This window comes from Lissotriton vulgaris, chromosome 5 (assembly GCF_964263255.1).
Source record: "Lissotriton vulgaris chromosome 5, aLisVul1.2, whole genome shotgun sequence".
Classification (NCBI taxonomy): Eukaryota; Metazoa; Chordata; class Amphibia; order Caudata; family Salamandridae; genus Lissotriton; species Lissotriton vulgaris.
In genome coordinates, this window is record NC_141693.1 from 1,094,537,520 (window position 1) to 1,094,555,608 (window position 18,089).

General features: G+C 44.7%; 1 protein-coding gene across 1 annotated transcript in view; it reads left to right on the forward strand.

Moving 5' to 3' along the window:
* Positions 1 to 17,433, forward strand: part of LOC147712045 (uncharacterized) — a 133,897-nt gene extending 116,464 nt beyond the window's left edge. Inside the window, exon 3 of the mRNA XM_086920284.1 lies at positions 16,822 to 17,433. Coding sequence (XP_086776410.1) covers positions 16,822 to 17,161 — 340 coding nt within the window. The 3' untranslated portion in view covers positions 17,162 to 17,433. The remainder of the gene's footprint in view (positions 1 to 16,821) is intronic.
* The last annotated feature ends 656 nt before the right edge of the window (positions 17,434 to 18,089 follow it).

Genomic DNA, 18,089 nt, shown 5'->3' on the forward strand with positions numbered 1-18,089 from the left:
AGCTTGTTACTTTCTAGATAGTACTCCATGTCGCCATACCATTGTTGCAGTGGTTAAGTCATCTTCAAGCTACTAACAGGCAGGAGAGGCTACTCCATTAGAGTGGAGGAGCATAACCCACTGAAGAAAATGGCCCCAGAAAAGCCCCAGAGATGAAAAATAAAATAGTAATAAAGTTTATTGATTACTACTTTACTTGTCATCAACCCATCCCAAACCAAGTAGCAGACAAGCCAGAGGCCATTACTGCAACAGGGAGGGGTGGGCTGGCTGTGCACTTTTGTTTTAAAGTACTCATGTATCTTTGGCTGGCCGTCTTCCAACGGCCGACCAGACATGTGCATTTGAAACCTCTCCTACCAAGCTGTCTAGACAGCTGGGTTAGAGAAAGCACAGGCCTCCATTGCTCTTTAGAGTGCTGAGAGAGATCGCTCCCTCCAATCCTGGTTCGTCTCTCATGCTGGTTACCAGCATGAGAGCAGAACCAGGATTGGGTTGGGACTTGGCTGGAGGAGACAGAATCAGACCGAAGTAAGGAGGAGACGTCAGACGTGATGCATTTGAACTCACCACTCACTTTGCTTGCATGCACCCACCACCCATTTGCCTGCTCCCCCACTCTTCTGAGTTAACAGCGGCCGCTGGAAACAAGAGCATTATAGTAAGCACACAGCGTGGTCTTGTAAGTCTGGCTCTGCTCCATTGTCCTATACACTGGGAATTAAGCTGCACAATTTAAGGCACCAAACCGAAACTAAGGTTCAACCGGGATTTGTAAATAACCTAAGAAACAGTTGTTACAGCCCAACTTCGAAAGCCAGGCTGAGTTCCAGTATGTAGTTACAAGGGGCCATTAAACAATCTAACAGCAATTTTACAATCCATAAATACATTTAAATCTAACTCTCCCTAGTCTGAAGTAATCAGGGTTCCCAAGGCCTACATGCTCCGAAGATAACCCACTTACATTCAAGAACTGTTGGCACGGAAACTGTAAAAGTCAAAGAACAAGTTTATTAAGACCCCATGGGGTGGTGGTACACTCATACAGCACCCTTCGGTAATGCAAGAGGTATCACACCGAACATCGGTGTGACCCTTTCTTTTATATGATTCTACAGGTAATAAAACGAACGCGCGGCACAAAGTTACAGAACATTATGTACATATAAGGGCATGTTTTGGAATACTGCCAGCTCATTGGAGGGTTTCAAACCCACTGGTCAGTTTGAGGCACATTCCTAAGGAGTGACTGGTCAGTGTGAACTGCGCATGTGTGGGCTTGACCAATACTAATAATAGCCTGTTGCTGGGCAGACTCGAGTGGTCAATGGAACGGACAAAGGACTAAAGGGCACGCCGGCCACGAGGCCGCTCATGATTTAAGATGGCCGCCAACACATACAAAATGGCGTTTCTACGTATAGCTAATTTAAGCGGGAAACGTGTAGCAAAGCTAAGCGCTAACCCAGCCATCGTCAAAATACGACAGACGACCCTTTTAGCGTTTAGCTGAAGCTACCTCATAGTGGACATAATCAGGGTGTTCATCTTCTATATCAATTAGCATTATTTGTGTTACTTCTTTATGAAGCACCATTTTGTCATGAGCAAGAGCCCGCTCGATGGTACACAAACTGACAAGCACATAGAACAAAAAACTGGGCCACATTGGATACATAGGCAAATGAAAAACAGAATTCCCACAATGACACATAGAATCGTTAACAGTTTCCATCCCCACGTGGTGAGTATTGACCAGAACCATCCTGACAGAGTCCAAGTACCATTATCTAAATGTATTTCAGCCGCTATCTTATGTAGTTTAGTGATAGCATCATATACAGATGGTGAATTGTCAGGTATGTAGACGCAACAGCTACTTCCGATGATTCTACATGCCCCCCCACGGTCAGCTAACACTACATCCAAAACCATCCGGTTCTGAAGCGCAACAATTCTAGAAATCTGTACTTCTTCAGTGATATTTCCAAGTGCAATTGCGGTATCATTAGCCACAGCCTCAACAACACGAGTTAGTCGTCGGATCTTTCGACTGTTCAAAGCTGCCCCAACGAAAGAGAACAAACCCAAATTAAAGTCCACATACTGTTGCCAAGTAGTGTCCGTTTGATCAACATCGTCCAGAACAAGGGAACGTTTATCACGGTTTAAAACAAAGTCGTGATAGAGGATATAATTGTTATGATACATTGGTGGGGCAATGAATACAGGCGGCAATACAAAAGACACATAGCAAGTGCCTGACCATCCCAAAGGAAGCTGATGATAACCCTTCGTTCCACAGATGAAGTAGGTATTTCGGGAGGTTACAAACGATATACCAGTAGGACTTTCAAACGTGAGTGTGGTGTTACATTCACTTTTCCCAACAGAAATTACACCTTTATTACGTATACATAGGTCTGCTTTAGTAGCGATAACATTAATAACATGTGCATTCGATACATTGACATTTCGCTGGTTGCTATATATTCGTGAAGCAGACACATTGTCAGGGCGGTACTCCTCATATTCAAATCGAGTACCCTCCGCTTGTGGATACCCATCCCGATCATGATGACACAATTTATTCAAACGAAAAAGCACTCCCCCTTTTGTGGGCCATCTCAAAGTAAAGAGGAGAGTATAAAATGCATTACAGGATCCATTATGTGAAAACGGGAGAGGGATGAGTGGAGTACCCCCTTTCTTCTGATGCCCAGGCAACATCCCACACACCCAGCAATTTGAAGTATTTGTCATATTGTGTGTATGATGTAGGATCTGAATGAAACTATTGTTCAGATAAGTCTGTCGGTGCCGTTCTTCATGATAAGGCAGGGTGAAATGGAAATGTTCAGATGGAGCCGGGGTAGTCGGCAGCAAATGTTCACGTGCAGGTACCACAAGTTCAACTACCCAGGCTATTACCGCAATCACCACAATGGTTAGGACAAAGAGAATGGCACCCAAGAGTCTCTTATCTCGTGCTGCTGATAATGCCATAGTTATGAAAACCTTTGCAGAGTCTTAATAGTTCGAATTGGTCACAAAGTTTCACATACACATGCGTGTATACCTAAAAAAAAAAGAAAATATGGTGCTGAACTCCGAGGTAGCCATCGTTTTCTTCTCCGGGCCAAGACGGGTGTCGCTACACTGGCAGAACTGATCCCCCCCCTTGGAATTCCCGGTTTCCGTTTCACAAACCTGGAGCGGTAACCAACCAGTCATTAAAAATACAAAAATCTTCTTATCGAGGACACAAGTGGTAGCGTTCTCGTCCGGCAACAGCTTGGTCCGGGAAGGCTCCCTCAACTTCGGCCGACGTCACAGCTGGGCTCTTTTCTTTCTCCAAGATCTCTTTGTAGTCGGGCAGCACAGCAGGAGTCACCAGATCCGGAGAGACACGGCGGCAGTGTGTCGAATGCACCCACCGCTTCCTGTTGGTCACTCGTACAGCGGTTCGGGTTGCAAGGAGGACCTGTTCGGGACCCTTCCACCTGGGCTCCAAACTGCTTGCTCTCTCAAATGACCGAATCATGACGTGGTCCCCAGGACGGAGATCATGGCCCTCTCCAGTAGAATTGTCAGGGAGCGCTTCTCGAACCTGTTGATGAATAGAAAGTAAATCATTTGTTAATCGTGTCAAATAATCATTCATCATAACACAAGGCACATCATGTATTAGTCGCGGCTTAGGCACCCCCCAAATGTTCATGGGGCGCCCAAACACCACCTCATAAGGCGTAAGGCCAGTTCGTGAATGGGGTACTGATCTAAGAGAGAGTAGCGCTAGCGGCAAAGCATCTGGCCACTTCAACGATGTAGACGCCACAATTTTGGCCAGTTTAAGTTTCAACGTAGCATTGTACCGCTCGACCAGACCTGCTGACTGAGGGTGGAATACAGCGTGGAACTTCTGCTGAATCCCTAACCCCTTCAGTACATATTCCACAATCTTCCCAACAAAATGAGGCCCATTATCGCTCCACAGAAATTTACAAACTCCAAAGCGAGGAAAGAATTCCTTAAGCAACACCTTAGCTGTTGTCAAAGCCGTATTGTCTTTCGTGGGGAAGGCCTCAACCCATTTGCTAAAGGCACATACCACCACTAGGACGTACTTCAGGTTGTTGCAGCGCTCGAGTTGGATGTAATCCATTTGGAGTACCTCGAATGGCGCAGAAGGTGGAACGAACCCTCCTTTCGGAGTATGGGTCCCCTTTCCAGGATTGTGTTGTAAACAAACCAGGCAGGTCTGCACTACTCTCTTCGCAGTATTAGCAATCTCGGGATGTTCCCAAACTCGTGTTAGGAGCCGAGTGATTGCAAGAGCTCCGACATGCGCCAGTCCATGTGTCATCTGGACCATCGCCCGCAAGTAAGCCGCAGGCAATTTCCACTTCTCCATGTCTTTGCTTCTCCAACAACCCTCGTCATCTAGTACCCCATCTGCTGCCCATGCCGCAAGTTCAGATTCAGTAGCTGATTTTTGAATATCCAATATTTCTGCTCTAGCATCACTCCATCGCTCAGCCTGCGAATGTATTACGTACATGGGGGAGCTAGTTCGGGACATAGCCGTTTGTCTCGCTATACTGTCTGCAAAGGCATTTCCTTGACCCACTTTATCCGTAATCTTTTTGTGGGCACTGCATTTTACTATCGCTACTTTCTTTGGGCCTAGCAGCGCATTTAGGAGATCACGCACTAGTTCTCCGTGCATAATGTGCTCTCCGTGAGATGTCAAAAACCCACGTTCTCTCCAGAGTAGCCCGAAGTCATGTGCCACTCCGAAGGCGTACCGGCTGTCCGTGTATATGTTCACACATAAACCAGCACTCAGTTCGCAGGCTCTTGTTAAGGCTATCAGCTCTGCTGCCTGAGCCGACTTCTGTGGTATCCTAGCTGTTTCTACCACTGTCTTAAGTGTCGTTATTGCATAGGCTGCGGAAGTCGTACCATCTGGTAGCCTTAAACACGATCCATCAACCCACAGTTCCCCATCCACATCTGGAAGTGGGACATCCTGTAAGTCAACACGACCCTTTGTCTGTTCCTCGGTCAGGAAAACACAATCGTGATGTTTTTCTTCCTGACCCTCCTCGGCCGGATAGGGCAATAAAGTGGCAGGGTTCAAAGTAGCGCATCTTTTCAGTGTAATATGTGGCGCCAAAAGTGTCAGCTCATATCCTGTTAGCCGTGCACTCGTGAGGTATTGGGTCTTTGTTTGGTTTAGCAGGGCATCTACTGCGTGAGGAACTAACACCAACAGTTTGTGTGATAACACTATTCCCTCACTCTGTCGTATGGCCACTGCTGTTGCTGCTACCGCTCGAAAACACACAGGCAACCCTCGTGCTACAGGATCCAAAATGGAAGAGAAGTATGCACATAGTCTCTGCTTATCCCCGTGTAATTGCACTAACACTGACAACGCGCACCCATCATTCTCATGCACGTACAATGTGAAAAGCTTCGTGTAGTCTGGTGTGCCTAACACGGGTGCGGAACAAAGGGCCTGCCTCAACTGTTCAAAAGCCTTCTGACATTCATCTGTCCACTCAAGGGGCATTGGTGTGGCTTTGGACAGTAATGCTAACAACGGTTTTATAATATGTGAAAACCCCATAATCCATTGTCTGCAGAAGGACGTCAACCCTATGAAAGCACGTACATCTCTTTGTGTGCGGGGAGCTGGTGTGTCTAAAATTGCTTGAATTCGATCAGATGTTAATGCACGCCCCTCCTTAGACAACAGATGACCGAGGTAGGTCACCTGAGGTCTACAGTATTGGAGCTTTTTCTTCGAAACCTTATGATTGTTCTGCGCCAAAAAGGAAAGCAACGCAAGTGTACTCTGTTCACAGTGTGCATAAGAGTCAGCAGCAAGCAGAAGGTCATCCACGTACTGGATGAGAGCAACGCCAGACTGCAATTTAAAGGAATCCAACTGCCTTTTCAAAGCCTGGCTGTAGATGCTAGGGCTTTCAGTATATCCTTGGGGAACACGACAAAATCTATACGATTTATTATTTAGCGTAAAGTCAAACAGGTATCTGCTATCAGGATGAACAGGGATGGAAAAGAACGCATTCTTTAAATCAATTACACTAAACGTGGTGGCCGTTGGTGGAACCAAGGTAAGCAAGGTCGTAATATCGGACACCACCGGGTATTGGGGAATGACAATTTTGTTGATCTCTCGCAAATCAATAATAAAGCGATAGACTTTGCCGTCAGTATCTCTCTTAAGGATCGGAAGAATAGGGCTGTTGCAAACATTATAAGGGACCTCCTCCACCACCCCTGCAGAAATCAAATCCTGAACAATATGTGTCAATGCAATTTCACCTTCTCTCGAAATCTTATATTGTGGCACTCGTGGTAGAGGGGCCCCCTCCTTAACAGTAATATGTATCGGTGGAATACGCATCTCTCCCACATCCGTATCTGAGGTCGCCCATAACGTATGCGGCAGAGAGGCTAAAGCTGAAATATCTGAGATGGCGTAAAACCGGTCGGGGTCAGGATAATTGTCATTCAGGATAACCCGCACTCCCTCAGGAGCGCAACGTATTGTTGCTCGAAAATATTTAAGCAAGTCAATACCCAGGATATTATCTGGGGTATGGGGTGATAACAAGAATTGACCAAAACTAAAATATTTGTCAAGACATAGTGCAAGGGGCTTGGACAATGGGCTGAGGGAGGGTGTGCCATCAAACCTTACACATGTAATCATTTCGCCAGACAGGGGAGCCCTCGGAACCAAGTTTTTCAACAAAGCGCTACGTGTAGCTCCTGTGTCAACTAGAAATTGATCAGTAGAACCCAGAATACCCGCTGTTACATATGGACCTTGCTGATCTACCGGCACTTCAACTGATTCCTTACCCCATCCTACGCAGTCCTATGCATGCACATAATCCTGGTGTTCCACATTCTCTCCCTCCGAAATCTGATATTGATTCCGCCTATCAAACATATTTCGTTCATCCTGGCCACGGCCCCTCTCCTCAACCTTTCCACGATCACTTCCGCCACCTCTCGCTCCCGTATAACCTCCTCTTGACCTTCCGCCTCCTCGACCACGCTGACTACGCTGCTCACGAAGTACCGGACAATCTTCGGCCCAAACTCCTTACAATAAGCACACTGATCCTCCGCTATGTCCGTACGACCATACGATGTATTTCTTCCACCCCGTCTACCTCTATCATTCCCTCTACCCTGTGTCCCCCGAACCTGCGCCAACATCACCTTCGTTTTCAATTCCTTCGCCTTTTTCTCTACACTTTCTTTAGCCTCCAATTCCTGCCGCTCATAGTACTGAGCCATAGTTAACAAAGACGCTGGGGTCGCCGTGGCCCAGGAACTTTCACTCGACTTCAATCTTTTTGCAATCTCCGGTAGGAGATTAGCCACATACTTATCTACAAACAAATGCCGACCCGTATCGTCTGTCAAAGATTGACCACTGTAATCATGAAATGCCTCCTCAAAGCGTGTAAAGAAATCTGAGACCGTTTCATCGGGTTTCTGTTTGCACGACGTCAGCATAGTCCAATCAATCTTTTTAGAGGGAACAAGCGTCTTTAATTTAATCAAGATAGCTGCCGGGAGATCTAGAATTAACTGACAAGGCTTACATGCTGGTTCCCTGTCTAAATCTGCAGCATTAATTTCTTTCCATGTGCCCCCCAATATCGTTTCATCATTATTTTTACGAATTTGCCTCCACATATCAGGTGGTAGAATTAGCCCAAAGAACAAATCTATATCCACAAGAGTCATCACACAAGACGAAATAGCCCCTTCCACCCCTTCATAAAATGCCGCCGGGTTTTTCCGAAGGTCAGGTAAAGAGTTTTTCAATGCCATAACATCTGCTCTATTCCAAGGCGTATATACCCAGTTATATACAAAATACCCTTTCGCATCCTTTGACGATTTATCATCATCTGTACCTTCCCCTTTAGGTGGAACATACAAAGGCGCGGCTTCACGCATAGGCATAACATGTAATGCAAAACTCTTATCTGGACCCCGGAGAGAACACTCCTTAATCTGCCCATTATTTTCCGATTCGGACTCCTTTTGCCTCCTTTTCCGCTCCTCCCGCAATCCGGTTGTCTCGTCTCGCAGCTGGATCAGTTGCTTGAATAGGTCGTCAACATCTGCAAGATCAAATACACCTTTAACCAAATTCTCACGATACACTGACAACGATTTAGGTTCTAACGTGTCTGAAAGTTCACGATACGCGGCAACCACTTCATCCGCCAAACTAGACAGAAAATACATTAATTCAAGATCCGACCACGCCCTCTTCTCCACAAGCAACTGATCCTGAGAAACACATTTCTTATTCACTTTACGAGCCCAACTACGTAAATGAGCGGACCTCTCCGCAGTAAACCTGAGAGCGGATACACCCTTCTGGTCCGACTTATCCTGTCCATCGTCCTCTGAATCCGCAGCTGGAGCCGTCGGCGAAACGTACGGAGGCGGTGACCGATCTAACAAAGAAAAATCATCAATTTCATTATTAAGGACAGGATAAAGCGGTCGACGAATAGGGAATTGACCCGTCGTTTGTAATTTATGTTCCCGTTCCTCCCTCTCTCTTTTCTCCTGAGCCTCTTTTTCCTCAAGCTGTAAAGCCTTATCCCGAGCAGCCTTGCGCTGCTCTTTGTCCGCCAAGGCAACTTCACGTTTCATTCGCTCACGCACCGCTTTCTCCCACATTCGCACACAATCAAACATATTTTGTCTAGACCTGCGTTGAAACAAACATTGCTCTACAAACTGTACTTTACGTAAATCGAACGACCCATGTAGAGGCCATTGCAATTCAGGATCGGCCTTTGTGTACTTATGCCATAATTTGCTGTACATAATAGGGGGAAGGCCATGTTTAATATACATTTCGCGATTTGGTGTTCCCTCTGGGGGAGCCGGCTGTGATTCCGCTAACCTAATTGTGGTACCATTTCCAAGACAACACATCCCTCGAAGCGTGCTAAAAACAGGCATGTTCAAAAAGTATCACGAAAGCGTGACACCGTATAAAAAGGCACTTACAGTACTTCACACAAATGTGCCGCTCAAAGGGAAAAAACAAAGTTAGAGAAACATCTCTACATGCCTGCCTATGTGAAGTGCACTACACATATAAGTTCAAAGTTCACAAATTCACAAATTCACAAATGTTAGCTAACTCAAATCAAAGTCATAGGTCATAATTCGGCAAGCGTCCAAGGACTACCTTACCGATCACAAATCATAGAACTCCAGTAAGCGTCCGCAGACTACCTTACCGATCACAAATCTTACCCAAAATCTCAAAGGTCCAGATTCCAACTGCCAAGGTCTTGTAAGCCAAATCAGCCAAACGGCACTTTCTCAGCAACGCAGACACTCGAAAACTCAGTCGGAGACCGGCGCCACCTGGAAGGTCAGATCGGAAGGAAAGGAAGAAACACCGTGGCAGCCAAGACTCGGGTCACTCGTGGCAGCGCGCGTCCATGGCGAGTTTCCAAGCCTTCGTCACGACCTCTCCTTCGGGCATCCGAGTCGCCGATGAGTCCCTTCGTGGTCGCCAATTTGTAGTAATCAGGGTTCCCAAGGCCTACATGCTCCGAAGATAACCCACTTACATTCAAGAACTGTTGGCACGGAAACTGTAAAAGTCAAAGAACAAGTTTATTAAGACCCCATGGGGTGGTGGTACACTCATACAGCACCCTTCGGTAATGCAAGAGGTATCACACCGAACATCGGTGTGACCCTTTCTTTTATATGATTCTACAGGTAATAAAACGAACGCGCGGCACAAAGTTACAGAACATTATGTACATATAAGGGCATGTTTTGGAATACTGCCAGCTCATTGGAGGGTTTCAAACCCACTGGTCAGTTTGAGGCACATTCCTAAGGAGTGACTGGTCAGTGTGAACTGCGCATGTGTGGGCTTGACCAATACTAATAATAGCCTGTTGCTGGGCAGACTCGAGTGGTCAATGGAACGGACAAAGGACTAAAGGGCACGCCGGCCACGAGGCCGCTCATGATTTAAGATGGCCGCCAACACATACAAAATGGCGTTTCTACGTATAGCTAATTTAAGCGGGAAACGTGTAGCAAAGCTAAGCGCTAACCCAGCCATCGTCAAAATACGACAAGTCAATCAATAACCTGAAGCCTCTGAAACTGAGCTGGAAGAAAAGGCCCAAGGCCCAAGGAAAAGATCTTTGAAGTGATGCTGCAAAAGTTCCAAGAGGTGCCACTAGCAGAAATCATCTGAGAAGATGAACTCAGCATTCGGCTTAAAGAGTGACCTGGCTGGAAAGCCAGGAACACAGGTGAATAGCAGAGCCTCAAGCAGAGAAACGCAGGTGAAGAGTAGAGCCCAATCAACAGGAAGGAAAGTCATATCCGGGGTGTGGCTTTTATAGATTGCAGGATCTTCTACTCATGGAGAAGATCCTCACCTGCTCTACCCTGTCACTCAGATGGGGCTTACAGTTGCACATTTTGGGATGACTGCGTGGGGACAGGATTGGCTGTGCAGCTGAATGAGTGGGTCCCAACATATCAGCCCACATATGGCAGTCCTGGGTTCCATAACTCCTGTCATGGCAACATGGACAACACCCTGACTGGTAATGCCATGAGCAATGGGGGAAAGGGGTGAAAATTAAATTACACTGGTTTAATTCGTGTAATTTCACCAATTTCAAGTTACGCTTGTTAAGTGAAATCCCCCAACTCACACTATGATGCCACTTTGCATAATGACACGCCAGTCACGGTAAAAATGTACAGAGAATGCACCATTTGCAGTAAAAGTTGACAACGATTGCACTGAAAAAAACATTGTTGATTGCAGTGCTTTTGTTTTTTTCCACTTTGGTTAGCGCGAAATGCCTCCTTGTGACCAAAATGTACCTGAGGATATAGCTTCCACTAAAATATAGTCCTAAATGATGAATTTGCATGTCAAATAAATATGCATAGTTTCTCATAATTTGTCCAAATTTTGCATAATTACCCAAAAGCAAATTATGTGAATTTCGCACACTCTAATGATGACCAGGACCTGAGGTGGATGAGAGTGGAGGCGAGCACCTGTGGAAAGCCATGGCACTCACCAAGAAAACTACCAGAGGTATGTCTGGTTCAAAGTGGATGTAAAATTACAGAAAATGTACCTATGAACCTTGAAATGTATTGGAGAAAGGCACAGAATGAAAAGCTGGAAACAAGCTTCAGCAAAAGTGCATAACATATAAAGCAGCTTTAAGAAGGCTGACAGAACTTCTTACTTACAACTCATCTCGGATGCAAATTGTCTTACCAAAAAACTCTTCATAATCATACCTGCGGCTCTCGGGATTTCTACAGCTCTAAAAAAAACACCTTGTGGCACACTTACTATCACAAGTAGCCAGTGACCTCATTCTCTTTCGATTCAAGCTAAACCCAGCACCCAGTACCACACAACCACAACTCTGCTATTTCACCTGCTTTCCATAAGAGAAGCCAATGAACTATCAAGTCTATCAGCATCGCCACCTCGCCTGCTTTCCCATGCCTCCTGAATGTATTTATGCATACTCTCTAAGCACAGTGCAGAATGAGTGTTATTTAATGATTTATTTATGCATTTATTTATTTAAGAGTTTTGTATAGAGCTAAATGCCTCATGCAGCTGTTACAAACTGCTATATTATTCACACAGAGGAATTTTAGGATAGCAGGAGTCCAACTCAATGGAGGTTTGACCATCATCCAGTATTACTCTGTAACCTTGTGATTAAGTGGTTGTATCGCTTGCTGCAAAAAAATTATAGCATGTCTTTGGTCAAAGACTGTCTTCAAGAGTTCAGTTTTCAGAAGCTTTCTGAACTTGAGGTGGTTGGGTTCTTCTGTCAAAGTGAGCTTAAAGAATTCCAAAATTTGAGGCCCTATAATCTACCCCCACGTTGCAGTTGTTTGAATGAGGAGGTCAGATAAGGTGCAAGTTGGCTAAACTAAGACTTCTGGCTGAGAGAGGGATAACAGGAAGCCACATTTTGGAGGCATGTGGATCTAATGCTTCGGAATCCTTGTAGATGGTGCAGACTATCTCAGGTTTTATCCTGAGCCGCCAGTGGAGTGTTTTCCTAAGTGAGGTGGCATGGTCTGGCTTCTGCATGATGAGGCACATTTTGACTGCCTGATTTTGTACCTGGGGTCGTCTGTTGGTAGGTTTTCCAGGGAGCCACATCTGTGGCCTACATTGAATACTGTGCTGGTTCAATTTGGACTATTGTAAGAAATCAAAATATGTAAAATAAAAAATATTGGCAACGTTTATTTTTGATGGGAACATCACTTTGGTGTTGTTATTATCGGTCTTCATGATTTGTTTGCTGGTCACATCACTGTCAAAGGAAGCTGGGGTGCACCAAAGTATTTTGCAAATTGCAACAAGTGAAAGCGGCCTTTTTCAATTTGCCGGTTCAGGAAAATCAGAGTACTGAAACAACCTAATTCAAGTCAAGTCAAAAGGCTTTATTTCGATAAAATATAATCATAAAAGCTTCACAGTAAAAACAGTACACAAATTAATTTGGTTAAAAGGAAAGATACAACAAATTGATTGTATTGGGCTTTAAAAATACCTTGCTTTTTCAATAAAAGAAGCATAACATAAAAATTAGATTAAAAAAGAATTAAACAGTTTCTTTAAGACTTTTGCTTCTAATGCGCCAGGCACACGATAAAAATTTTGAGAGGGTGCAAGCATACAGTGGACGTGGGTCTGACATTAAAATGCGCAGTGCCTCAACATGGTGCCTAGTGCCCAGCGAGCGGCACAGTTGCTTGAGCCATTTTCTTCTTGGTTGGGCGTACTCCTGACACTCAAACATAAAATGTGCCACTGACTCCTGTTTGAGTGGGCACAAGATATTTAACAACAAGGGGTGGTGATGGACAGAGTTTCTGAATTAAGCTGAATACTCTCATCCAGTCAAGAGATCAGGGCTAGATCCAACACCGTTTTTTAGCTCACTGCACCATCCCAGTTCAGAACCTGGCTATATGCAAATTAGTCTGTTCCTGTCCCAGTGCATGATGGGAACAGGGCAAACCAAACTACCAAGCCAATTCTTACACTGGGAAGGAAACAAGCTTCCGGGGACCGGTTTCTGGCATTTCAGCCGTCGTCGGCCCGGCTTGCTTGAATCCTGATGGTGAAATGAGCAAGGGACTCACATCTGAGTATACCCTTCCACGCTTAGGGTGGACAAAATATTTAACAACAAGGGGTGGTGATGGACAGAGTTTCTGAATTAAGCAGAATACTCTCACCCAGTTAAGAGATCAGGGCTAGATCCACCGTCGTTTTTTAGCTCACTGCACCATCCCAGTTCAGAACCTGGCTATATGCAAATTAGTCCGTTCCTGTCCCAGTGCATGATGGGAACAGGGCAAACCAAACTACCAAGCCAATTCTTACACTGGGAAGGAAACAAGCTTCCGGGGACCGGTTTCTGGCATTTCAGCCGTCGTCGGCCCGGCTTGCTTGAATCCTGATGGTGCAATGAGCAAGGGACTCACACCTGAGTATACCCTTCCACGCTTACGGTGGACAAAATATTTAACAACAAGGGGTGGTGATGGACAGAGTTTCTGAATTAAGCAGAATACTCTCACCCAGTCAAGAGATCAGGGCTAGATCCAACACCGTTTTGTAGCTCACTGCACCATCCCAGTTCAGAACCTGGCTATATGCAAATTAGTCTGTTCCTGTCCCAGTGCATGATGGGAACAGGGCAAACCAAACTACCAAGCCAATTCTTACACTGGGAAGGAAACAAGCTTCCGGGGACCGGTTTCTGGCATTTCAGGCGTCGCCGTCCCGGCTTGCTTGAATCCTGATGGTGCAATGAGCAAGGGACTCACATCTGAGTATACCCTTCCACGCTTAGGGTGGACAAAATATTTAACAACAAGGGGTGGTGATGGACAGAGTTTCTGAATTAAGCAGAATACTGTGACCCAGTCAAGAGATCAGGGCTAGATCCAACACCGTTTTTTAGCTCACTGCACCATCCCAGTTCAGAACCTGGCTATATGCAAATTAGTCTGTTCCTGTCCCAGTGCATGATGGGAACAGGGCAAACCAAACTACCAAGCCAATTCTTACACTAGGAAGGAAACAAGCTTCCGGGGACCGGTTTCTGGCATTTCAGCCGTCGTCGGCCTTGCTTGCTTGAATCCTGATGGTGCAATGAGCAAGGGACTCACATCTGAGTATACCCTTCCACGCTTAGGGTGGACAAAATATTTAACAACAAGGGGTGGTGATGGACAGAGTTTCTGAATTAAGCAGAATACTCTCACCCAGTCACGAGATCAGGGCTAGATCCAACACCGTTTGCTCACTGCACCATCCCAGTTCAGAACCTGGCTATATCAAATTAGTCTGTTCCTGTCCCAGTGCATGATGGGAACAGGGCAAACCAAATTACCAAGCCAATTCTTACACTGGGAAGGAAACAAGCTTCCGGGGACCGGTTTCTGGCATTTCGGCCGTCGTCGGCCCGGCTTGCTTGAATCCTGATGGTGCAATGAGCAAGGGACAAGGGCAGAACTCTGTGGTCTGAGCAGGGGGTTTCCAACGAGATGTAAAGGTGTGCAGAGGAAGAGTTCCAGTTCTAAATTTGAAATAAAGGGACCTATCAAATGGTTTTTCAATAATGTCTAAGTAAAGTTCCCGACTTTACAAAACAACCTAATTCTCTCTGCAGCAAACCCCAGATATGTGTACATTTTGGTCGTTTTAAGAGGGTTATGCACTTCATGTGGTTCTCCCAAGTTTGTATGGATGTTTGTTTTCCCGGGACTTCATTTTGCTGGGGTAGACCACACACTAACGGTCCAAATACTGGACAATTTGTGGTTCGAAGGCAGGATGCCCTGATGCTGTTTGCTTGTTTTTCTTCTGCAGTTGGCAAAAACAATGGGCCTCATTTATGAGGCCTTGCGTCAGTTTTGCGCTGCGGATGCGTCACTTTTTGTGACGCATCTGCAGCGTAAAACATGCGCCTTGTTGCGCCATATTTAAAAAGTGACGCATCTAGGTAGATGCGTCACTTTTTAAACCCCTGCGCCACATTATACCTGCGTCAGGTATAATGTATGCAGAGGGGGCGTTCCCCCGCAAAAAGCCTCGTAATAGTGACGCAGTGAAATCTATGAGATTTCACTGCGTCACTTTTAGGATGCTGTTGCGTCAAAATCTTGCGCCTGCCTCACAGCAAGCGTAAGACTGACGCAAGCCCTTTCACATGGGGCTTTCCCCATGTGAAAGGACGCATTGCTGGAGATGCGTCACTTTTGTGACACACTCCAGCAATGCGTCACTTTTGCGCTTACAGATGCGTCAGAAATACTGACGTATCTGTAAGTCCTTGCGACATGATGCGTCATACATTAAATATGACGCATCATTGGTGTCGCAAGGAGTGCGCAGTGAAAAGTGACGCATCGCTGTTTTCACGCAGCAATGCGTCACTTTTCATAAATGAGGCCCAATGTGTCGAAATTTCGAGGTATTAAGTCGAAGTTCTTAAATACTGTAAAATTAAAAAACACATTTTGCCCAGTCCTAAAAGAAAGGTCATAGTCAGAGCGATTGGAATTATGTGATGCTGCACATGTGGAGTTCTCACCATATATTTGGATTTACTACTCTTGCAACACAGTCGACCATATTCTGCATGATTTCATATTTTCAACATAAGATAATTGTGTTACTAGCGCAAATGGATAAGAAATCGCTAAACAGTGCCATGCATGATGATGAGTAGCAGCTGACCCTCCACAAAAGTTAATTGTTCGGCTTTCAATTGCTGAGTGCTGTGTTCAAGTGTTAGATTGTCCCGAATGGCATGTAACATTTGTCGCGATATTGGTTATAAATCAAAAGTAGAGAAATATTACTGCCAGATAATTTGCTTCCTGATGCCACATAATGTCTTTTTTGCCGCATTATTTGGTATCTCATTGTCTCATATTTCCAGTGGCCATGGTCATAGTGTACAGCCAGTAAATGGAACCTTTGTCATTGCTTTCAAACCATCATCAAAAGTGTTGCATTTAGGAGATGAGGCACAGCTGATAAGAATGAGAACAATGTAGAAAGCAAACACGAGAAAAGGTCCAGCTGTCTAGTCGAGTAGAAGGACTGCAACACTGATCTCCAAACAAAACTATAGGCAGCATAGAACAAGTCAGGAATAAACTTGTATTTTGTTTATGTCTCCCAGTGTTCCGTTTTACTGATGTTTCCAGTTGAATACAAACACAAAAACAACCATTACCTGTCTGCATTTATTTTTTAACTATGAATGAAAACGGAAAATAGTTTTTTGGAGTTATTCTCGTTGGTGTCAGTTATGACTTCCGGCCAATAGTTGCACAGAATGACTGGTTGTGCAGATAGCAAGAAAGAGAGACGGGCACTTTTGTGTAGCACAGTTTTGGTGATTTGTATAGCAACACTCATTTATTGATGTATTATCCATGGGTACTTATAGCATTAAATCCCGTCTGATATTCAAGTATGAGTAAACATGTATTGTTTACATACATGAGGAAAATGAAATGCCTTAAAATCAGGGCCACTAGTAATGTTATGATAGGTTCTGTTGTGCCAACAGTATTTGTATAGATCGCAAACATGGTTAGATTATTATAACCTTTACATGTAAATAAGAGATTTCAATATTCATGTTTTCTTTTCGCTCTTTTTTGCAGACAGCGCCAGCAGGCCTGCTTGTATGAGGCTGCTGTCAAATGCAATGCTCCAGTGAACGCCATTGACGTCAAGGGTGTGAAGAGAATGCAAAGTGCTCAAGACCCTCTAACGTTAATTGAAGAAGAGAGAAACAGGGGGCACAGCTGTCCCATCTTCTTCATCTACGATAACCCGATGATGACAACACAAGATGAAGGCAGTGATGGAGAGCAGAAGCATTTACCAGAGGCTGATCAGAATATCAGAGCAGACACCGCCATGAAGAAAGACAGCTGCCGCAGTGATGGCAAACCTGCTGACGTCATTGTAGATCCACGAGTCTTTTATATACGACTCTGAACAAAAATATTTATTCAGTATTGCATAACATAAAGTTCTTGATACTTTACTTTCAGTTCGTCAATCTGTATTTTCCAGAAGGTAAAGGCAACCGTATTTATGAAGGAAGAGTTTGTTTAGATTGTGAAAGGTATACCATTTCAAATGTTCCCTATGTTGTTATAAATTGTTTTCGTTAATTCTAGTGTTTTTATTACTTTGAACGTTTATTCCATTTTTTCTTTTTCAAATATTTTCTTTTTTTTGTCTTCTTTCTTTTAGTAAAGAAATGTGCTGCTGTATAATGTGTTAAAAAATTGAAAAAAGTAATAAAAAAGTACACCGTGTGAAGGTGGACGGAGGGGTTCTGAGAACAAACCAGTCATGTAAAGCAAATACAGTAAAGAGGTTGGACAGATGCCTGTAGAAATCGCTTTTAATGATCTAAACTGCACCAGTATCCTTCTGCAACTCAGCTCCAGCAGCTGAACCGAGTTACATTCTACCCTTCGAGAAGTAGCAATCTGTTAACATCACATTACAACAGTTTCTAAGACCAACCGCAGCACATCCCCCATTGTACCACAAATGTGAAAAGAAAGAGCCACACCCACCGAACTAACAGAACAGGAGAACTGCAAGCCGTCAAATTAGCACAGAAGACATGAGGTAACAGCTGAAGATACACCTTCATATACATTGGTTTAACATATATTACATTTAGAAAAGCAAACACATGAAGGCTAGCTCGAAAAAAGGTCATAGCACAATGAAAAGAGAAATATATACAAACGACAGCAAAAACAATCATGCCTCCAACCTGCTCTCTCACTGCACTACCCTTCTCTCGCTCATCACCACCAACTAGCTCAGGGTTTTAAGTGAGCCGGGTCCTGCCGGTGCTCAGCACCGTCAATTCTAAAGAGCATGTCTTGAGACGGGTCCCTAT